The following is a 19295-nucleotide window of genomic DNA, read 5'->3' on the forward strand; positions in this document are numbered from 1 at the left end:
GTGCCTACTGAAGTAATAGACTGAATATTGGTTCAGCCACAAAAATGACTGCTATCACTGTCTGTAGACAAATTCTAGGTATGCTTTAGTTACACACATCATTGGTTTGTATTGACTCAGAGCAACCCAAGATTATGCAAATTGATCTGATTAATGTTGAGATATCTGAAGGTTTCATATTTAGCGAAATGTTATATACATTTTAGTGGCCCTGTAATGTGTTTCCATTACCTTTCATTTTAATAGTCATTTTCATATCTATTAGACTGTCCGGAAAAGCTGTTACTCATACATGGACCATATCGATAAAAGTCTAGGTTGTCTCCTCGCTCAGACTTTGAGGGAATTTGATCCTGGTAGCCCAATGCCGTTTTGATGACAGTGAAATCATCTGTTGCTTTTACATCAGGAAAAACAGCGTCTGATAGGCTATCTTGCACATGTGGATAGTTTTGCAGAGCTTTCACGTCACATCGGTTGTCATTGTACTTTACCACAGGAGGTTTGTAGGCTTGGTATGAAACTTTGGTGGTTGTTGTAATAACAGTCTGTAAAGCTGGTGAAGGAGATCTGGCATATCGGCATGGGTACTCTGCATTATAATAAGCATGACCACTATTTGTCTGAATTTGGCCATAGTCATTTCTGTCCACATATCCTGTTTTCGCAAGTATCTGCTTCCAGCCGTGATGTTTAGCACCACCATCATAACTCCTTTCATGGGAGTTCAGCATGCCAAGGTTTGGTTGAGGCCCAGTTAACTGAACTCTATCACTTTCTGGCAGACTTCCTACTGAGTCCTTGTAAAGTGGTGGATATAAATTGGAGTTCATGTAGCCAGGGACATGCAAATCATAACTACATTGTGTTCTGGGCACAAAAATTCTATTAGGACATTTTGAAAAAGGTGTGACAGAGTCGCCCTGGTATACTACCGGATCATAGTTCGATTTGAAAGAGTCTGCATTCTGAAATGAAGAGTAGTGTTGAGATGGGAGTGGAAAACTTCCATCTGCAACAAGACTGAAGCGTTCTGGTCCTTCTAGGCAAGATATAGGATGAGGAAAATGCCCACCGCTATCATTGTATCTTCCCACCTGAAATGGAAGATTGCACATTTACTTTATAATCACTTTTCATGGATTGCAAAAAAAATACTGTATACAATGTATTATTGTATAGTTATATGTTTACTATATTTCCCTATTTTGCTAAATTCTCATTTCTGGGACCATTAATTAGAGCATCCATATTTTGATCATTGGAGCCAAATATATATTATATTTGATCGACAGACAGACTGATTGACTTAAGTCTGAAAAACAGGCAAAAATGGGTAATCAGACAAATTGGTTAAATCCATTTGATTTAACCAATTTGTCTGAATGACCGTGTTTGTCAGTTTTCCGGCATTTTGGAGCAAATGGTCAATTGTCATTTGCTCCCATCCATTACCAGATTTTTGTTCCAACCAGCAGATCGGACAATAAATCTTTAGGTGTGTGGGCAGCTTTTAGAAATATCTATAACTTAAAATGTAACAAATGGACAATTTTCTTTGTATTTAATAATAGCAGCCATTTACACGGGTTGGGTACTATATTCCGGCACTCAGCATGCACACAATCAGTATCCCAGCAGCGAGATCCCTACATTCAAAATCCCAATGGGTTTTGGTATTCTAACCCTAAGCCTAACTTCCCACAGCCTAACCCTAACAGTCCTTTCCCGCGGCCTGACCCTACTCGTCCCTTCCCGCAGCCTAACCCTAACAATCCCCTCCGGCAGCCTAACCCTAACTGTCCCCTGCTGCAGCCTAACCCTAACATTCCCCTCTCACAGTCTGACCCCAACCTGCCCTTCCGGCAGCCTAACTCTAACCATCCCCCTGGTGTAGCGAGAGCCATCCGAGCTGCATGCAGAGAAAGAAAGACCCGAATGCGGCTCGGTCGGCTCCCGCCTCCCACTGCCCGACAGCCCGGCACACTTCAGTGCCAGCCAGTGAGCCAATCAGTGCTCGCAGACCGGCAGCTCCTAATTGGCTGCGGGACGTGAGCTTTGATTGGCTCACAGACCGTGCCTAATTGGAGATAACTTGACACCGCCGCTGGAGACTGAGGGGCAGGAGAGGCGCACGCTGCACTCTCCTTCCCGCCCTCACAAACAGCGGCAGCACGGTGAGCAGCACTCAGGAGAGGTGGGGGGGTGGCACTGTTGGGACATGTGTATCTGGCCCGGGGGCATATCTGGCACTGTGGGGACATGTGTATCTGGCACTGGGGGCATATCTGGCACTGTGGGGACATATGTATCTAGCACTGTGGGGACATGTGTATCTGGCACTGTGGGGACATGTGTATCTGGCACTGGGGGGCATATATGTATCTGGCACTGTGGGGCATATATGTATCTGGCATTGTGGGGCATATGTATTCCTGGCACTGTGGGGCATACATGTATCTGGCACTGTGGGTAAATGTGTATCTGGCACTGTGGGGCATATATGTATGTGGCACTGTGGGGCAAATATGTAACTGGCACTGTGGGGACATGTGTATCTGGCACTGTGGGGCATATATGTATCTGGCACTGTGGGGACATGTGTATCTGGCATTGGGGGCATATATGTATCTGGCAGTGTGGGGGCATGTGTATCTGGCACTGGGGGCATATATGTATCTGGAACTGGGGGGGACATCTGTGTATCTGGCACTGTGGAGGCACCCATTTTTCAATGTTTTTATATGTATGTGGCACTGTACTGGGGCATTATATGTATGTGGCACTGTACAACATGACTAAAAACGTGGTTATGACACAAGGTCATACTCCTGCAAACGTCATACCAAAAGGTGTGCGCGCAAAAATGGGGTGTGGTTTTGTGACAACTAGGCCATGCCCCCATTTTTGCACTCACGTCTTATGATAGTGGCTCTTACCCTTGAGTACAGATCTTTTCTGGCTCTTCGCCTCTGACTGGTTGGCCACCCCTGACCTAGTGCCTATCTGTCTGGATTTTGAGCATCGGGATTCTGCTGCTGGGATTCTGACTATCGACATGCTGAGCACCGGGATATTGACCCCATCCCATTTACAATTATTGTTGCCAACTGTCCCTAAATTTCAGGAATAATCTCAGGTTTAAAAACATTTCACTAGCTATTTCTGCCTTTGTGTTTCCTTCTTTTTGATTAACTATCAATGTGATTTCTCATAATCTGTATGTAAGATGCAATTTTCCTATTCACAGACTGTTGTAAAGGAATATTTATTAATGGTAAACATTTATCATTTTAAAGCTGAAGATTACAAATATGTCACATGAATGGAATACTGGAGGCTGTAGCTTCACAAGATCAGATCAGACTGACTGTGTATGTTACTGTTTACACATACTGGACCAACAATCACATAACAAGTTCTGGAAATTATATTTGAGATGCTATTAATATATTTGTAATTAGAAAAAGTTATTTTTAATTGTGCTTATGTCCTATAATACACCCCTCAACAGCAGAAATAATAGGCAAGTGCTTGCTCCCACCCAAACTAGAGAGATCCAAAGTATCTAGAGGCAGCTCTATCGGCTAGAGTCTTCAAGTACCCGGAACAGGTCATGATTTCAGGTTTTTACCCAGAGACAACCTTAAACACAAGCTAATGAAAGTACTTGAGGAAGTTCCTCTGACTTATCTATATATAACTAGCTTGCGTTGCCATTTTAGAATATTGTAACCATTGTCTCCAAATCTCGGGGAAGCACTGTCTGGACTGCACTTACTTCCATTTCTTCTTTAGTAAAATCTCTTTTGCTCCCTCATTGGGGTAAATCCAAATTGGGTGCGAGTTTGCAAAAGTGAGTTTGTTTAAAGCAATGCACATACATAGTAAATATGTCCGGTTAAAAAAACTCACATACAGTACATAGCACATTGCCTGCACACAAGAAATGTGAGATCCATTAGGAAATGCCAATTCTACAAAGTGCAACCTTGAAGAAGTGCAGGAAAAAGTGTGGAAACCATCCTACACCGCAACTGAGATAGCAGTCCCATATAGAAGGCTGTTAGTGGCCATAAGGAAAGCAATGGAGCTTTTTAAAATGTGTCAAATGGCTGATTACTGCACTTTTTGTTAATGGTTGAAAAATGATAGCAAGCAAATGTTTTTCATCAAATTAAAGTGTTTAGAGCATTTTAGGGGAACAGAAAATTATGTATAGTAATTTTTCAGTGTTTTCATACAAGTTCGTAAAAAAAACGAATAAACGGTTATACCGCTAATATGCAAGTTGAAAGACGCCTTTCCTACAAGACAACGGCCCTCATTCCGAGTTGATCGCTTGCTAGCAGTTTTTAGCAGCCGTGCAAACGCATAGTCGCCGCCCCGCAGAAGTGCGAACGCCTGTGCAGCGGAGCGTCTGCAAAAATATTTTGTGCAAAACAAGACCAGCCCTGGACTTACTCTTCGTGTGCGTTGATTCTAACATTGGAGGGTTGGTTTTGACGTCACACACCCACCCAGCGAACGCCCAGCCACGCCTGCATTTTCCCTGGCACACCTGCGTTTTTCTAAGCACTCCCTGAAAACGGTCAGTTGACACCCAGAAATGCCCTCTTCCTGTCAATCTTCTTGCGGCCGCCTGTGCGAATGAAAACATCGCTAGAACCTGTGCAAAACCATAAAGGACTTTGTACTCGTACATCGCGCATGTGCATTGCGGTGACTACGCATGCGCAGAAATGCAGATTTTTAGCCTGATCGCTGCACTGCGAACAACGGCAGCTAGTGATCAACTCGGAATGACCCCCAACATCTCCACATAAGTGTGACACATCCATTTTACCCATTATTGAACTTTTTAGAGAAATTCATCTGAAAACTGACATGTCTTTATTGCCCAAATTATGTTATTTAAACCCCTCCAAGCGCATAATTAGGCATTAGGAGGGATGTACAGTACTAGAGGTTCTGCACTGTCTCCCAACATTTAGACCTTAAAATAAAAATATTTCCCCTACCCTTTCTCCTGCTCAGGAAGGTGCGCACAAAAAATATCACATTTCATTTTCAAAAGCAATGTAAGATTGGAATTAGATTGCAAATGCAATCTGCAGTATAAATTCACCGTGAGAACAACTTGCAGGACCCAACTCGCACCTACTTGGATTGACCTTCATGTTTCACATATTCCTTTATCCTGTAGAGCAGGCATTCCCAACCACGGTCCTCAAGGCACACCAACAGTGCAGGTTTTAGTGATATTCAGGCTTCAGCACAGATGGTTAAATAAAAATAACTGAGCTACTAATTAAGTCACCTGTGCTGAAGCCTGGAAATCACTAAATCCTGCACTGTTAGTGTGCCTTGAGGACCGTGGTTGGGAATGCCTGCTGTAGAGTGTAAGCTCATATGAGCAGAAATCACTAAGACTTATGTTTTAGTGTTTGTTTATTATTTTTATTTCATTGCAACGAAGATTTTTATAATACATATTTTTATAAATAAATATATATATATATATATATATATATATAATTCAGAACTCTTAATTTTAAATATATAAACACTATGGGCCAGTTTCAATTGTGTTTACCCCCCTCCCAGCCGCGATGGCAGCCGCCGGCAGTATTCTAATGCTACTGCCGACGAGCGCAACAAGTTAATTTCAGCTTGCTGAAATGCGCCTAAAAAGACCCGTTTGGGCGCCCAAATGGGTCTCTTCATGATCGCGCCCATTAGTTTAGTCGGGTTTAGATGCTTTTCACACCTAAACCCAACTGTACTGGGTGGGATCAGCGCGATAACTGGGGCCATTTGAATATCGCACCTCTACCTCCCGTCACTTTAGACGGGAGATAGGGGGCACGTGAACATTTAAATCCCCTCTATTAATAATATATAGCTAAGTGCGCCTACTACTTTTATACTGAAGAATTCTGTAACCATGCAAAGACACAGCTGAGACCACAAACTGGTCATGGAACTCCCAGATGAATTCCAACATATGAATGGAATGGTGTGTTATTCAACATAATATATGTGTTTTCCTAATAAACACTGATGTGATAACCTCAGTACTATTTACAGAGATGTATACAAATATTAGCATTGTTTTGTTCTAATAATAATAATAATAATAATAATAATAATAATTTCATGACAGACAGCATTAGAGAGACATCAGTCAGCTGCTGTACAGGAAGTAAAACCTGAGTGCAACTCAGAGGTTAGTCCTTACCTCAGATTCCAGAAGCTTCTTTTTCTGAGACAGGTGAGACGATGACATCTGTCTTTTGACAGCACTTCTCCGAGCTTCTGTCTCAGATTTACTTTCAGGTCTTGGATGATCATGAACTCCCTTTGCCTTAAAATAAATCAGAAAATTGTTATTATTGAGCAGATTCACTATAGATTAATGGTTACACTAGAAAATCAGGATGTTCCGTATGTCTTGCTTGACTGATTAGCCTGCGTGTTTGTGTTTGTAGTCTATGCTCTTCTGCATTCTTTTTGCTCAGGGAAGCTACAGCACAAGGCCGGATAAACTACTTTAGTTAAGTGATTACAAACGTACCTTTAATTATCCTAGAGGGAAGTGTGGGGGGCGTGGGGGTTGGGGCAAAGATGATGCAATTCGCCACTCATCATGTCATCAAGCCCACTGACTGGCCATGTTTCTTGAGAAGCTGGTGTGATCCTGGAGGCTGGTCTGTTCTTCAAGCTCCCTGGAAATCAGATGTCTCCAAGACATTTCGGGAGGGTATGCAAGTATGCTAATGTACACATATATTTATCTATAAATTGTTATTTTTTTATGATTTAGTATGTTTTATGTTGATTTTATGTTTTTTTGCTAAACTTCATAATACTTGAAATGACCAAAACTACAATCAGATCTACAAGCTTCAATATAAGTGTGGTTTTAAATGATGGTTATCCACAGCAAATCTCAGCTAAATGTGACTGTAGCAGAGCAAAAGCCCCAATGCCCTGGCCTGACAGTGTATCTTACAGCCCGGGGCACTAAAGGGGTAAAGGGGGCTAAAACAATGTACTGGGAACTGGGTCTGCCAAAAGGTACAGCCCTGCCGACCCACCAAAAAGGTGTGGGCACAAAGAGGGGGCCTGATATTCACACCATGACCATGCTCCTGCCTTAGTAATATTATTATTATTATTAGTAGTAGTAGTAGTAGTAGTAGTAGTAGAAGTAGTAACAGTTTCTTATATAGCACAGCAAATTCCGTTTACAATTGGAAACAACTGTGATAAAACCAAAGTGGGTAATAAGAGACAGTCACAGAGGTAGGAGGGCCCTGCTTGCAAACTTACACTCTATAGGACAGTGGCCAGTAATATCTCAGGGGCCCTTCTTACAGCCCCTGCCAAGTAAAAATAGTTTGGCATGTGAGATCAGCAATTACAATCACAAAGTGCAAATCAGGAGATTGAAATGTAAAGTTGGTGAGCAATCCTGATTTTCTGTATTACACAACTGGCAGATCCTCAGCCAAAACAGATACCGGCTAGGGTGATGGGCACTTTAGTAACATCTTCTACCTAGGTGGTTGTGCAGATTCACTCTCATAAACTTACCTGGAAGAAGATGGCTTTCCCATCTAGACGCCAAAAATTAGTGACAGGATAACCACTGTGACCTCGACACGGAATCAGCTCCAGAGCAGAGTTACAGTTACTGCACAGCTTTTCTGCAATGTAAACATAAAACTCATATTCAGCTTTCATTTCTATGGGAATTCATACATAGGGGGGTATCCAGTTACCCGCGGTTGATGATTGCGGGTAATTATATAGCCGGGGGCTATCCTATTAGCCCCTATGCGGCGTGCTGCTCATCCTGATGGTGGCACTTACCACGGATTATGCCCGAAGCATAATCCATGATAAGCGGCTGCCAGAGCCGCGATAACACATGGGATTGGGGATTTATCACCGATCCCATGTGTTATTGCGCAATCGCTGTCTGTTTTTGCCCAATAAAAATGACCTGTAGTAGGATACCGCAATAATGACCATCACCAATCATTAATCACGATATCCTGCCATTTTTACCAGGCAAAAATGGATCGTGGATAACTGGATACCCCCATAGAGATTTTGGAAAGACATTTAGAAAGCAGAGATTGCTGTCCCTTGCTTTATCTTCTTATGCAATTATGTTTTTCATGCTTTCACAATTTCTCATTAGTGCTTCATAATTTTATTGGATTCAGGTCATATGAATACTAATGCTGGGGCAGGGGCGCTGGTGTGTTGTTGTTGTTGTTGTTGTTGTTGTTGTTGTTGTTGTTGTTGTTGTTGCTGTTATACAATTACTTGCTCCCACATGCAAAAATCCAATACTGCTTAAAATATAGATAGGATGTATTGATCAGAGCCATAACTAGACTTTTTGGTGCCCTGTGCCAGAAAGAGAATTCGCACCAATAGGGACATAAGGCGCATGCCTCGCAGGGAGGGGGCATGATATAAATACACACATTTATAGAACAATGCAAGAAAATTGATTTGGACCCAAATCCGCTTTATACCACATTCATGCACTCAACCCGAGAGCTTGCCGCCATTCATCCAAAAATACCCCTCATTAAATAACACATTTCAATATACTGCCACACCCAGTACTCAAACCCACAACCTGCTGCATCTCAGCCAAACAACCCACCCACCAACCCACTTGATCCTGCATAAAAACTATAAGATTTATAACTATATGAAGCTACCTGTACCCCGTAAAAAAAATAACCAGCACCATAATCTAGCAGACCCATGCAGTGTGCAGTCACGCATCCAATCCCTTGCAGCTGCATACTACATACATTTGCCCAGTCATAATGCTGATCACTTCACAAAGTACATGCAGTATAGATATTAGTGACAAAAGGGGTGGGGGTAGGAGAAAGGGGCGGTCAGGAGAAAGGGGCTTCAAAATGGGGGGAAGCTGCAAGTGAAAGTAATTAGATAATTCATAATTGACAAGTGCTGCCAACAGCGCCGCCTACCCTGCAGCGCTATGTGCGGAGCACACTCTGCACATACCTAGTTACGACCCTGGTATTGATTTCTGGTTATGGCAGATCTCTAAATTAATTATTTTTGCTGTTGTCATTCATTTTTATAAGACAGTGTTTCTTTATGTAAAATATATATTTGTGCATAAAATATAAATACTATTTTACATATCATTTATATTTTTATCCTAACCCTGGAGTTCTTAATAGTATACATTAAATAGCATATGTTAATGATAGATAGATAGATAGATAGATAGATAGATAGATAGATAGATAGATAGATAGATAGATAGATAGATAGAAAGATAGACACCATTCTAAATAGTATACCTATATTTTCTACTAATCAGAATGCTGCAATATTATCACACTGAGTACTACATAGGACAGCACTCATTATACTCACTGTTTTCTAAAACTAATGGAAGTAACACCCCAATTTGGAGTCTTTGCCAAAATACCTTATCCCCATAGGGGTTACCTTTTTATAGATATCACAAGTAACATCAGTGATCTGTGCTTACTAATTAAATTCTCAGCTTAAAGCTTTGTGGCTTTAAATGATCATAGAATGGCTTAATCATATCTAACAGGGTCACGCAGCACATTGGATACTGCTATGCATGTGGTGGTTGTTTAAGTTTTGGTGATAGTGAGCTTCAGCAGCCAATAGGAATTTACTAAAGATAAAGCAAACACAGCACTAATAGCTAATGATGGAGTTGAATGTTAGATGCTTCTACAGAACAGTGTAGTAATGGGTCTATTCTAAATACTTGCATAAGGAAGTCCTCTGCTTTGTACACGTGCCACCTCGGTGTAGCTCTGTATTGTGCACTGGTCAGCAAAAGGCTTTTCTTTACTTTCTTGTAAAAAAAATGGGTCTCTCAATTTCTTACTGGTCACCATGAAAGGTTTTGTCTTTTTATGCTTGTCACCATACTGGGGTCTGCATTCATGGATGGTCATGCTCGCTACTAGAGTGGGCTCTGATTTGTACATCAGCCATTACTTATGGGGTTTACTTTCTAGACCAGTAGTTCTCAAACTGAGAGCCTTGGCACACTGGGTTGCTGCATGGCATTTGCAGGTGTGCCACTGGTTGGTGGTCCAGGACCAAATCAAATTATTTATGGTCATTGTAATAGGCAAATCCAGCGCTTGTGGCTGCAAATTATAAAATAAGAGGACAAACAGAAGCACAACCCTGTCCACCACCAAATAACTGACCTTAAGGATGACAGGTAATCAGTGGTGTCGGAACTGGGGGGGGGGGGGGGCAAGGGTGCAGCATGCCCCCCAAACATGTCAGAGATGCAGGCACTATGGAGGGGAAGCTCTTACCTTGGGAACCCTGCGGAGACTCCTACTTTAAAAAGTGTGCTCTGTGCTGCAGCAGCGTGCTGACCCCTGTCCTGTCCTAGTCGGCTCTTCACTGATGCATTACTGGGAGGAGGCGTGGCCATGCTGAGCCTGCTGGGACATCCCCGCCTCCACTCCTCTTACCCATGGTAAGCGCTCCCCGCACGGGTTATAATCGGGGGAGCACCAGAATGTATTTTTTTCATGCCCCCCCAACCACAAAACATTCTGGCGTCCCTGCAGGTAAGCACACTAAACCTAACTTAATATTTTGTTCTGAACGACTCTGTAATAAACTTTTGCCTAGTGGTGCTGCGACAAATAAAAATGATGATATTCAAGGATATCCTGATTCAAAAAAGTTTGGGAACCACTGTTCTAGAAGCTACATCAGAGGATTCTGTTTAACCATAGTGAGATCCCCTTTATTAATTGTGTGTGGTGGTCTGAGTTTACATTGATAAAGTCTTATTAAGTACACCAAACTAATTGTATTTTACTACATAACCATTCTGAACAGTATATGCATGTACTATTAAATTTTGGGCGGGATTCAAATGTTTTATTGCCCCCAATCTCCCATCTAAAGTGACGGAAGATTGCAGCGCAATATTCTAATGACCCCGATTATCGCTCTGATCGCACCTATAAGAGACTGGTTTAGCCATGTAAAGCAGCTAAACCCAACTAAAGACATGGGCACGATCATGAAAAGTCTTGTTTGGGCATCCAAACTGGTCCCTTTTCGCACATTTCAGCTCACCACCCCTGGGGGGTGGTGAGCTGAAATGCTGATATTGCACCTATCGGCAGCAACATTTGAATACTGCCGATGGGCGCGATGGGGGCAGGAGGGGGGGACAGTAGATTTGAATCCCACCCTTTGTGTGTAGTATATGTTGCTGTCAGTGTATATGTCTGTTGCTGGATCGGTAGTTTTTGGAAAGCCTGGCGAATAGGAAGAATTATAGATGGTGTATTTAGAATAAAGTGGGTATTATGTAGTTTGCTGGTTTTGGCTAGGTGTTGGTGCATTCACTGCATAGTTGCCTACCCTCCCGCATTCTGCAGGAGACTCCCTGAAATAGTAGCAATCTCCCTGACTCCCTGAATAGACCAGCAATCTCCCTGATTGCATCTTATCCCCATTATACAGCTGTTACATTATTGGGGGGGGAAATAAATCAGAGATACATACTGCACATTCAAATGGGCTCATCAGCCCCATGTCCCTGCATTGGTTATAAGGCCCAATGATCCCTATGGCTACATGCATTTCAAATAAGGTTTTTTGTGGCCACTTACAGTGTATGGAACTCTTGTAAAACACAATGTACGAACAAATTCTGCAAAATATAAGTCTTTTCTTCAACAAGTAAATCTTACTAACTTTGGGGCTCATTTACATTTGTCATGTCAGCGCTGATAAGTGTCACTTTCACAATCTCCCTGAAATGCTTTTTCAAAAATAGGCAAGTATGATTCATTATATCCCATCTAAGCTGTAATGTCTAATATACAGATGGTGTATTCTGCTTTACTGAGTATATAATTAGCTACTGTATAATATCTAGTATTGGCAGTATTGTGTTAAAGCATTACTTACTTTGCTGTTTTTGCCGTGCTTTATCGCAGATTGCTGGTCTGAGCTGCAATTTACCACCATCAGACAGTGTACAATTTCGGCTACACACCACCACACCCAGGCAAGACTTCTTCAAGATCTGACAGTTGTGGTTGTTGGTGTTCCTCATGGCCCATCCACTGAGGTGACGCTGAGCATTTTTGTCTTCTCCACCATATACAAATCGAACATAGCCGTCTGTCCACTCCTGGAAGGTGTCAAACTGCTTCAGATCCTGCAATATGAAAAATGATTACTTTCCCCAAAACTGTAATATATGTTTTAATAGTTTCCTTCAAGAAAGAAACTTAAATGTGAAGCTGGAAGCTGCTATTATAGCAACAGTTTACAATATGCCTCCTGTGTACAGTAATGTGATTATTTTGAATTAGTTCTAAATAAAAAAAAACGTCATCAATCAGAAAGTATAAAAAACAAACACTGACAACAAAGGGGGGGGTATCCAATTACAGGCAGTAAGTTTGCGGTGGGTGAAAACGGGCGGACATTGCGATTAATGGCGATAATCATTATCGCTACATCCTATTACAGGCCATTTTCATTGGCTGAAAACTGTCCAGCGATCGCGCAAAAACACATGGGATCAGGGATAAGTACCTGATAATTGTATATCCCCTAAAGGCTTGTTCATTGTGGGACTTCATACCCACTCACTGAAAGACATGGTTTTGTGTCTTTCCTACAGGTCATGAAAATCTGTTGCAAATCATATAGGTATAATACACAATAATGATATAATTTCAAGGCCTTATGTCTTATAACATTCTTTTTTCTTAAAACGTGCTATAATGATAGTTTACTTGATTTCCAAGTAATACAATATTACACATAATATAGGATATTTATGAAAATGGGGGACAACATGCTGAAATTTGTAAAAGTTGGTGACACAGTATATGTGTATGGATCTATTTTATAGAACTCTTCCTTTGCCCATTTATTAGTTCTCTTAGGACAGTGGTTCCCAAACTAGGTCCTCAAGGAGCTCTAATGGTTCAGGTTTTAAGCATATCCATGGCTCAACACAGATGGCTAAATCATATTGACTGTGGTACTAATTAAGTCACCTGCAGCCAAGCGTGGATATACTTAAAACCTGGACTGTTAGTGCTCCTTGAAGACTGAGTTCAGGAACCACAGTCTTAGGGTAATGCATAAGGGATGAAAACCAGAAATATACATACAGTATACTGTATACATACAGTATTATTAATTGCAATAAAGTTAAACGAAGGCTTACAATGTAAAGTCCACACAAAGAAACCTTTGAAAATCTTTACAGCGCCGTTAGAATCAGCTCCACATTACAACATCAGGAAACTTTTCATGAGACAAATTAATTAAAATGACTCTATAGTTAAATCAGGCCTGGTACCTCTTAATTTCATGTATAATTTCAAGAAACAAAGCTTAAAATTTCCACACTGTCCTCCAGAGGAAACTTCCGTAAGACAGGTCACACAATCTTAAACACGGTATCACCTTTTATTTCAGTTCCGAGTAAAGCAAATTTCCATCTCTCCAAGTCCAAAGAAAATTAAAAGTTTATTTATAATCCAAAGTTAAGAACATATAAAACTCTCTCTGGATTGCAGGCAGTAATAAGCGCTTACAGTTCGGTAATAAACTTATGATCTCACCGGACCTCCAGGCATGGCCGTCTTTTCGTATGGGCTCAATGGGCTCTTGCCCAAGGGCCCCAGGAGTAAAAGGGTCCGAGGCTGATAGCTGAGGGTCCCCTCTTTCCAGGGGTACCAGATTTTTGAAAATCGGCCTTGGGGAACCAGAGATATCCGACTTCAAAGCAGTGGTCCCCATCCAAGCCTATTAATTGTTATTCCCAGCCAGATATCTCGGGTTCTGTCTGACTTCGAGTTTTTCTGAGGATATTCTCCAAAAGCTGGGACTCTCTCCTTTTGCTGGACACTGGCAGCTTGTCTCTACTATGTCCAGAACCAGAGATATCATCCTTCAAGCAGCTGGTACCTGCTATAGCTCCACACGCTTAAGATGCAGTTTTATATTTTTGTTGGTGGATTGCTCTGGCTCCTGAACTCTGGTCCCCAAGTCCCCAGTACCTCGTGAAAGGTGGGACTCTCTAGTTTTTTTTTTATCCCATTAAAGCTAAGAAATCTATTTCCAGGAACTGGAGATATCTGCAGTAAAGCAAGCTGCCCTGGCCCCCAGAAAATGATGAATATTAAGCCCACTCCACTTTCCACCCCTCCTCTGTGTATTAAACACCCCCTACCACCATGGAAGTCATGTACCAGGGACCCTTCATTCAGCACAATGTCCCCTTCTACAGTTTAGTGTTCTCCTTCCTGTCCCATTTGTGCAGTAAAGGAGTAATTAGCAGAACTGATTTCTCCTGGTCCTATATGCTGAGCGAAAGATAGAACATTTGCAGAGAGTTGGATTTCGGTGGGTTATTTTATTTATGTGCAAAGTAAATACTGGCTGCTTTATTTTTACACTGCAATTTAGATTTCAGTTTGAACACATCCCACCAAGTCTAACTCTCTGCACATGTTACATCTGCCCCACCTGCAGTGCACATGGTTTTGCCCAACTGCTAACAAATCTGCTACTACGATCAGGTCTGAATTAGGCCCTAGGTCACTAAGCTATACAGTAATGAAAACGTGATCCAAATCCATCCAGTAGTTTTTGTGTGAAGGCAGAATGAACAGGCAGAGAAACAGAAAAAAAATCAGATTTTTTTTTCGTCTCCATGGTTCATAAACAGTCCCTAGAGTATATTTCTCAACAAAAAAAAATGCTATGTACAGACACAACCTTTACAGTTTTATAATATGTAGACATAAAAATTAGGGTGCGTAGGGTGTGAGTAAGCTGGTAATGTTGGAGCCTATAGATGTACAGCCACGATTTGGCCAGGCATGATATACTGTACAATAATAGGATTTTACACATAGAAAGAATAGGAAAGCAACTTTTTAAAAGACAATAGCACAATAGCACACAGCAAGGGACATGAGGGGTAAGACGAACATTACCTTTATATGAGATCCTATATACTGTTGGAAATGAGAGCTAGTACCCCAGACTCATCAAAACACAAGAAATACACATACACGCACATTCATTGCCTGCAGCTGAGTATTTCAAACTAATTACAATCATCATTAACAAATTACTAGTCTCATTAATTACAATTCTGTATAGCAGAGGTTCTCAACCTGGGGTTACTAGTGCTGCCAGGGGTAATCGCTGTGAAGGCAGGGGTATATGTTCTGTAATGGCAGCGCAGCACATAGTCAGTGTCTTGGGGCCTCTAGCGCCATGTATCACAGTACTTCACCGTATGACCCTGATAACACGAATTACTCTATCCCTGTATTGTTTATTTGAACTTTTTCATGAATTGTAATATGTGAGAAAATGATTGCGAACCATTGTTATATGGAAAACGGATCGTACATCAATAGTGCCACAGCATCGTTTGCTAATTTCAAGTAGCAACATATCTAGTGAAACCACAACGATAATTACATCTATAACCAACTCACAAGTTACTTTATATTCACAAAATGATTTCTACAGTCTTCTTCCTAATTTCTTGATGCGAAATAAGGCAAAAATAATACATTTATCCATGTTACTCATTGTAGGACTTGTGAATATATGTGTTTTGAGATGAGACTGTGTTTTGTAATAGATTAAGACAAAAGGCGCCTCACAATTGAGAATTAACAGTCTAGTAACAGCGATGACATTTTGTATTGATAGCACAGAATATTATGTTTGCAGATACTTTCATTGTGTATAGATAGACTGGAATTGGGAGAGGGTGCTTCACAAGTACTTACTGTCAGCTGATGTGCACTGCGCATCACTTACTGGTCCCGAATATGCGAATCAGTAGCGTTAGGCGATGAAACCATCATCAGCGACTGACTGTAATAATGTGTTTATATAACTAGTTCTACCAGAGCCTCAACCGTAGCATCAGTAAATGCACATAGCGTAAAAATCACATTACACAACGCCGTTACAGTAATAACAATAATAATATATTTTGCAATGAATTACAATAGTACTGTATGTACAAAAAGTGTACATCAAGGGGATATTTGACTGAGATCCTAATAACAAAATATGTATACAATATTATCTCTCTCTCTCTTTCCCTCTCTCTGTATGTGTGTGTGTGTGTGTGTGTGTGTGTGTGTGTGTGTGTGTGTGTGTGTGTGTGTGTGTGTGTGTCTCTATATGTATATATATATATATATATATATATATATATATATTAAGATCATTAGAGCACACAAAAGTAAAAGGTTAATGTAAATGAGAGCGGTTGTAGTTTAGGGACGTTTGATCTTGTCACAGTTAATGACTGAAGTACAGTATTTTGTTTTTGTAGGATATGATTACTGTTTGCTGATTTTTTCAGACAATACTAATAATAGGGCCGCTGATACATAAATGGTTACTTGTGCCTTATGCTAAAGGAAAACAAATATTCCGTATCGTTATTTTTCATTACAATTACTATAATATCCCATATCTTATCAAATCAATATAAATATCACTTTTACTTTTGCGTAGTGTGTGAATAAATTCTATTTTAAATAATATCATTATTTCTATATTGACTTTTTAATGTGTCCCTTTAATTTAACCTAAACTAATATTGTTAATAAAATCCCACGGCGGCAGATCCGGTTATTTAAATAATAATTTACAATTACTAGAAGATGACTGTTGCGCTGTGTTAGTACTATTGGTTCTACTTTATTGCAAGATTGTTATATTTGTCACCTAAACTATATCAGCTCTTTTGTCACAAAGACACAACTTATGCCTAGATGTTCCTGAGATTCCGATGTGTTATGTTTATTTACATTAAATGCCGTAAATTGCTGAGAAATGAACACACACAGTTACTATAGAAGAATTACACTAGTTGATGAGTTGTATTTAAATTAATTATCATACAATATATATATATATATATATATATATATATATATATTTATGTATTTGCAGTGCATGTTTTACTGTCCAGTAAATAGATATTGGCTACATATACAGCATTAGAAAGTTGTGCCGATATACTTTTTACATATTAGGTGTCTGTCTGTCTGTCTGTCTGTCTGTCTGTCTGTCTGTCAGACATTGCCTGGGGCTTTCCAGTGATGTCTGCTCCGCTCACCAATTACGATGCCATTGTCACCATTGTACACGTTTCTATAATTGTTCTATTCCTCTTGACAGCACACTGACTAGTCCATCATACACTGTATTTTAGATACTGACTTCCATTTTTCAAAATGAAATGTCCCATCAAAGAGAACTGTTGTTTTATTCACTTTAAATAACATGAAATAAAATGTATATACGTAAAATGTTGACTATTATTCTCTTTTTGACACTTTTATGGCCATAGAATATATGGAAAATATGCATTACTCTTTATCATTACATATTATTAATTATACTGTATACTATATTATTTGAGTAAGTTTGCAATGTAACCGGGATTACAAAGCTCACTTTAATATATATACATTATATTTGCTACTATACATTATATTTGCTACACTATTTAACGTCCTTCCTTCAAAGTTATTTTCGTTCTAACTTGTTTTTACATAGTTGACCTTGATATGCAATATCCGTCGGTAATTGCCGAATACAGAATGTGAGACATCAATATAATACTGTACATTGCACGCATTGGATAACTTAGGCTCAATTAGGATTGCATTATTTTGTACATTAGTACAATATACTATTCCAAACCCTTGACACTTGTCTATACTTAACATACAATTGTAACCTGCACATTATATATATAAGTTCCCTTTAATGCTGATCCCTATTAGCTGTATAAGTTTAGAATAATGCATTATTGTGTTTATATCCCTGTCCCCAGGTGTACTTTTGATCTGATGCATATTGCTGTGATGTTTTGTTTCTAGTCTGTAGATCAGGCATAATTACCTGTACTCCATGCATGCAGTGTGAAAGTTTTTGTTCGGCTCTGCTTATCCCAAAAGAACCTGACTCTTTGATCTTAAATACACATGTGCTGCGGTCTCATCTCAGTGGTGTTGCTTTAGCACACCACAAAAAAAGCAGGTGACTGCAGAAAGCAGTAAGTGTCAAATATTGGTGGCAGCGGGTGAGGCTGAAAGCACTGTGCTCACCTGCGGCAGTTTGGGGTCATTGATGTCCCAGGTTAGCTTCATTCCATAGGAACAAACACAGTCAGAGTCATCGTACATGTCACCAGCCTTAGACATAGTCAGTACCGGTACTGTGACAGAGAGAATGACAGTGTCAGCAAATCACATATATGTTACACACTTACCTACTCCTTAAACGAGATATACAGTAGATGCTTCTGCTTATGTTCTATATGTGCCAAATGCAGAATACCCCGAGGCACAGCAGAGTATCTAGCAGGCTGCAAGCACTGTTATCTGTGAAATAAGCCTCTACTTCCCTATACGCAGATACAAGTAGGGCAGCAGCAGATGTGACCTACCTGTGTGCAGCCTGGCAGTGTGTGCTGAGCCCGGTATCCGCAGCAAGTGTCAGGTAGAGTCCGGCACTTCCCCAGTTCCTCCTCCTCCCCCCTGCCTTATGTAGATGAAAGGGGCAGGTTCTGCACTACCTGCTGCTGTCTGTTCTGCAAGACCCACTAGTGACTGACCCCTCCTTCCTCACACATCTGACACAAGTGGGAGAAAGACACCGGCAGATCTCTGGGGCCCATTCATTCAGGGGTAAAAACAGCAACATCCAGGTGACAAGTGTAAAGAGGACTTTATACGGAGGTGACAAGTAGAGAGAGATCTGTAGCAGATAACTTCCACATTAATGGGTCAAGTGCTTCACCTAATCTGAGCAGTGGACAGCACAAAGGCAGCCAGTGATAAGTAACGGGTGGTCTTCTGTTTGCCGGCGGTCGGGCTCCCGGCGCTCAGTATACCGGCGCCGGGAGCCCGACAGCCGGCATACCGACACTTATTTTCCCTCGTGGACTGCAGAACATAGATTTGCAAGCGAGAAAGAAAAATGATGTTACATTATAGGGTGGTCATAAATTCATTTTAAGGTTTTTGATAATCCCCTGGATTTAATTTGAATTGAAGTACACACTTAAGGCTACGGGTTTTCACCAGGAAGCACCACTGTCTGTAGTCATGTAATACTGTATGTGTTCTCTGCCTGCACACACATATTAATATTAGTTTTCTAGCAATATAACAAAC

The 19295-nt window shown here is 40.7% G+C and overlaps 1 protein-coding gene across 1 annotated transcript; it reads right to left on the bottom strand.

Annotated features, from left to right (window-relative positions):
- Positions 1-239: 239 nt before the first annotated feature.
- Positions 240-18320, bottom strand: GCM2 (glial cells missing transcription factor 2). The gene is made up of 5 exons (XM_063924949.1): positions 18225-18320; positions 12007-12259; positions 7600-7712; positions 6242-6367; positions 240-1097 (listed from the first exon to the last, which is right to left on the bottom strand). Exons 1-5 carry the CDS (start codon positions 18318-18320, stop codon positions 240-242), a joined length of 1446 nt encoding a protein of 481 aa, XP_063781019.1.
- Between the last annotated feature and the right edge of the window lie 975 nt (positions 18321-19295).

Source organism: Pseudophryne corroboree, chromosome 5, assembly GCF_028390025.1.
Source record: "Pseudophryne corroboree isolate aPseCor3 chromosome 5, aPseCor3.hap2, whole genome shotgun sequence".
In the NCBI taxonomy this organism is placed as follows: Eukaryota; Metazoa; Chordata; class Amphibia; order Anura; family Myobatrachidae; genus Pseudophryne; species Pseudophryne corroboree.

Coding starts and splice junctions, on each gene's coding strand:
- GCM2 (XM_063924949.1), bottom strand. CDS start 18,320: ATGTCTAAGGCTGGTGACATGTACGATGACTCTGACTGTGTTTGTTCC. Junction 7,713..12,006: donor AGCACGGCAAAAACAGCAAA/GTAAGTAATGCT, acceptor TTTACATTGCAG/AAAAGCTGTGCAGTAACTGT. Junction 6,368..7,599: donor GGAAAGCCATCTTCTTCCAG/GTAAGTTTATGA, acceptor ATTTATTTTAAG/GCAAAGGGAGTTCATGATCA.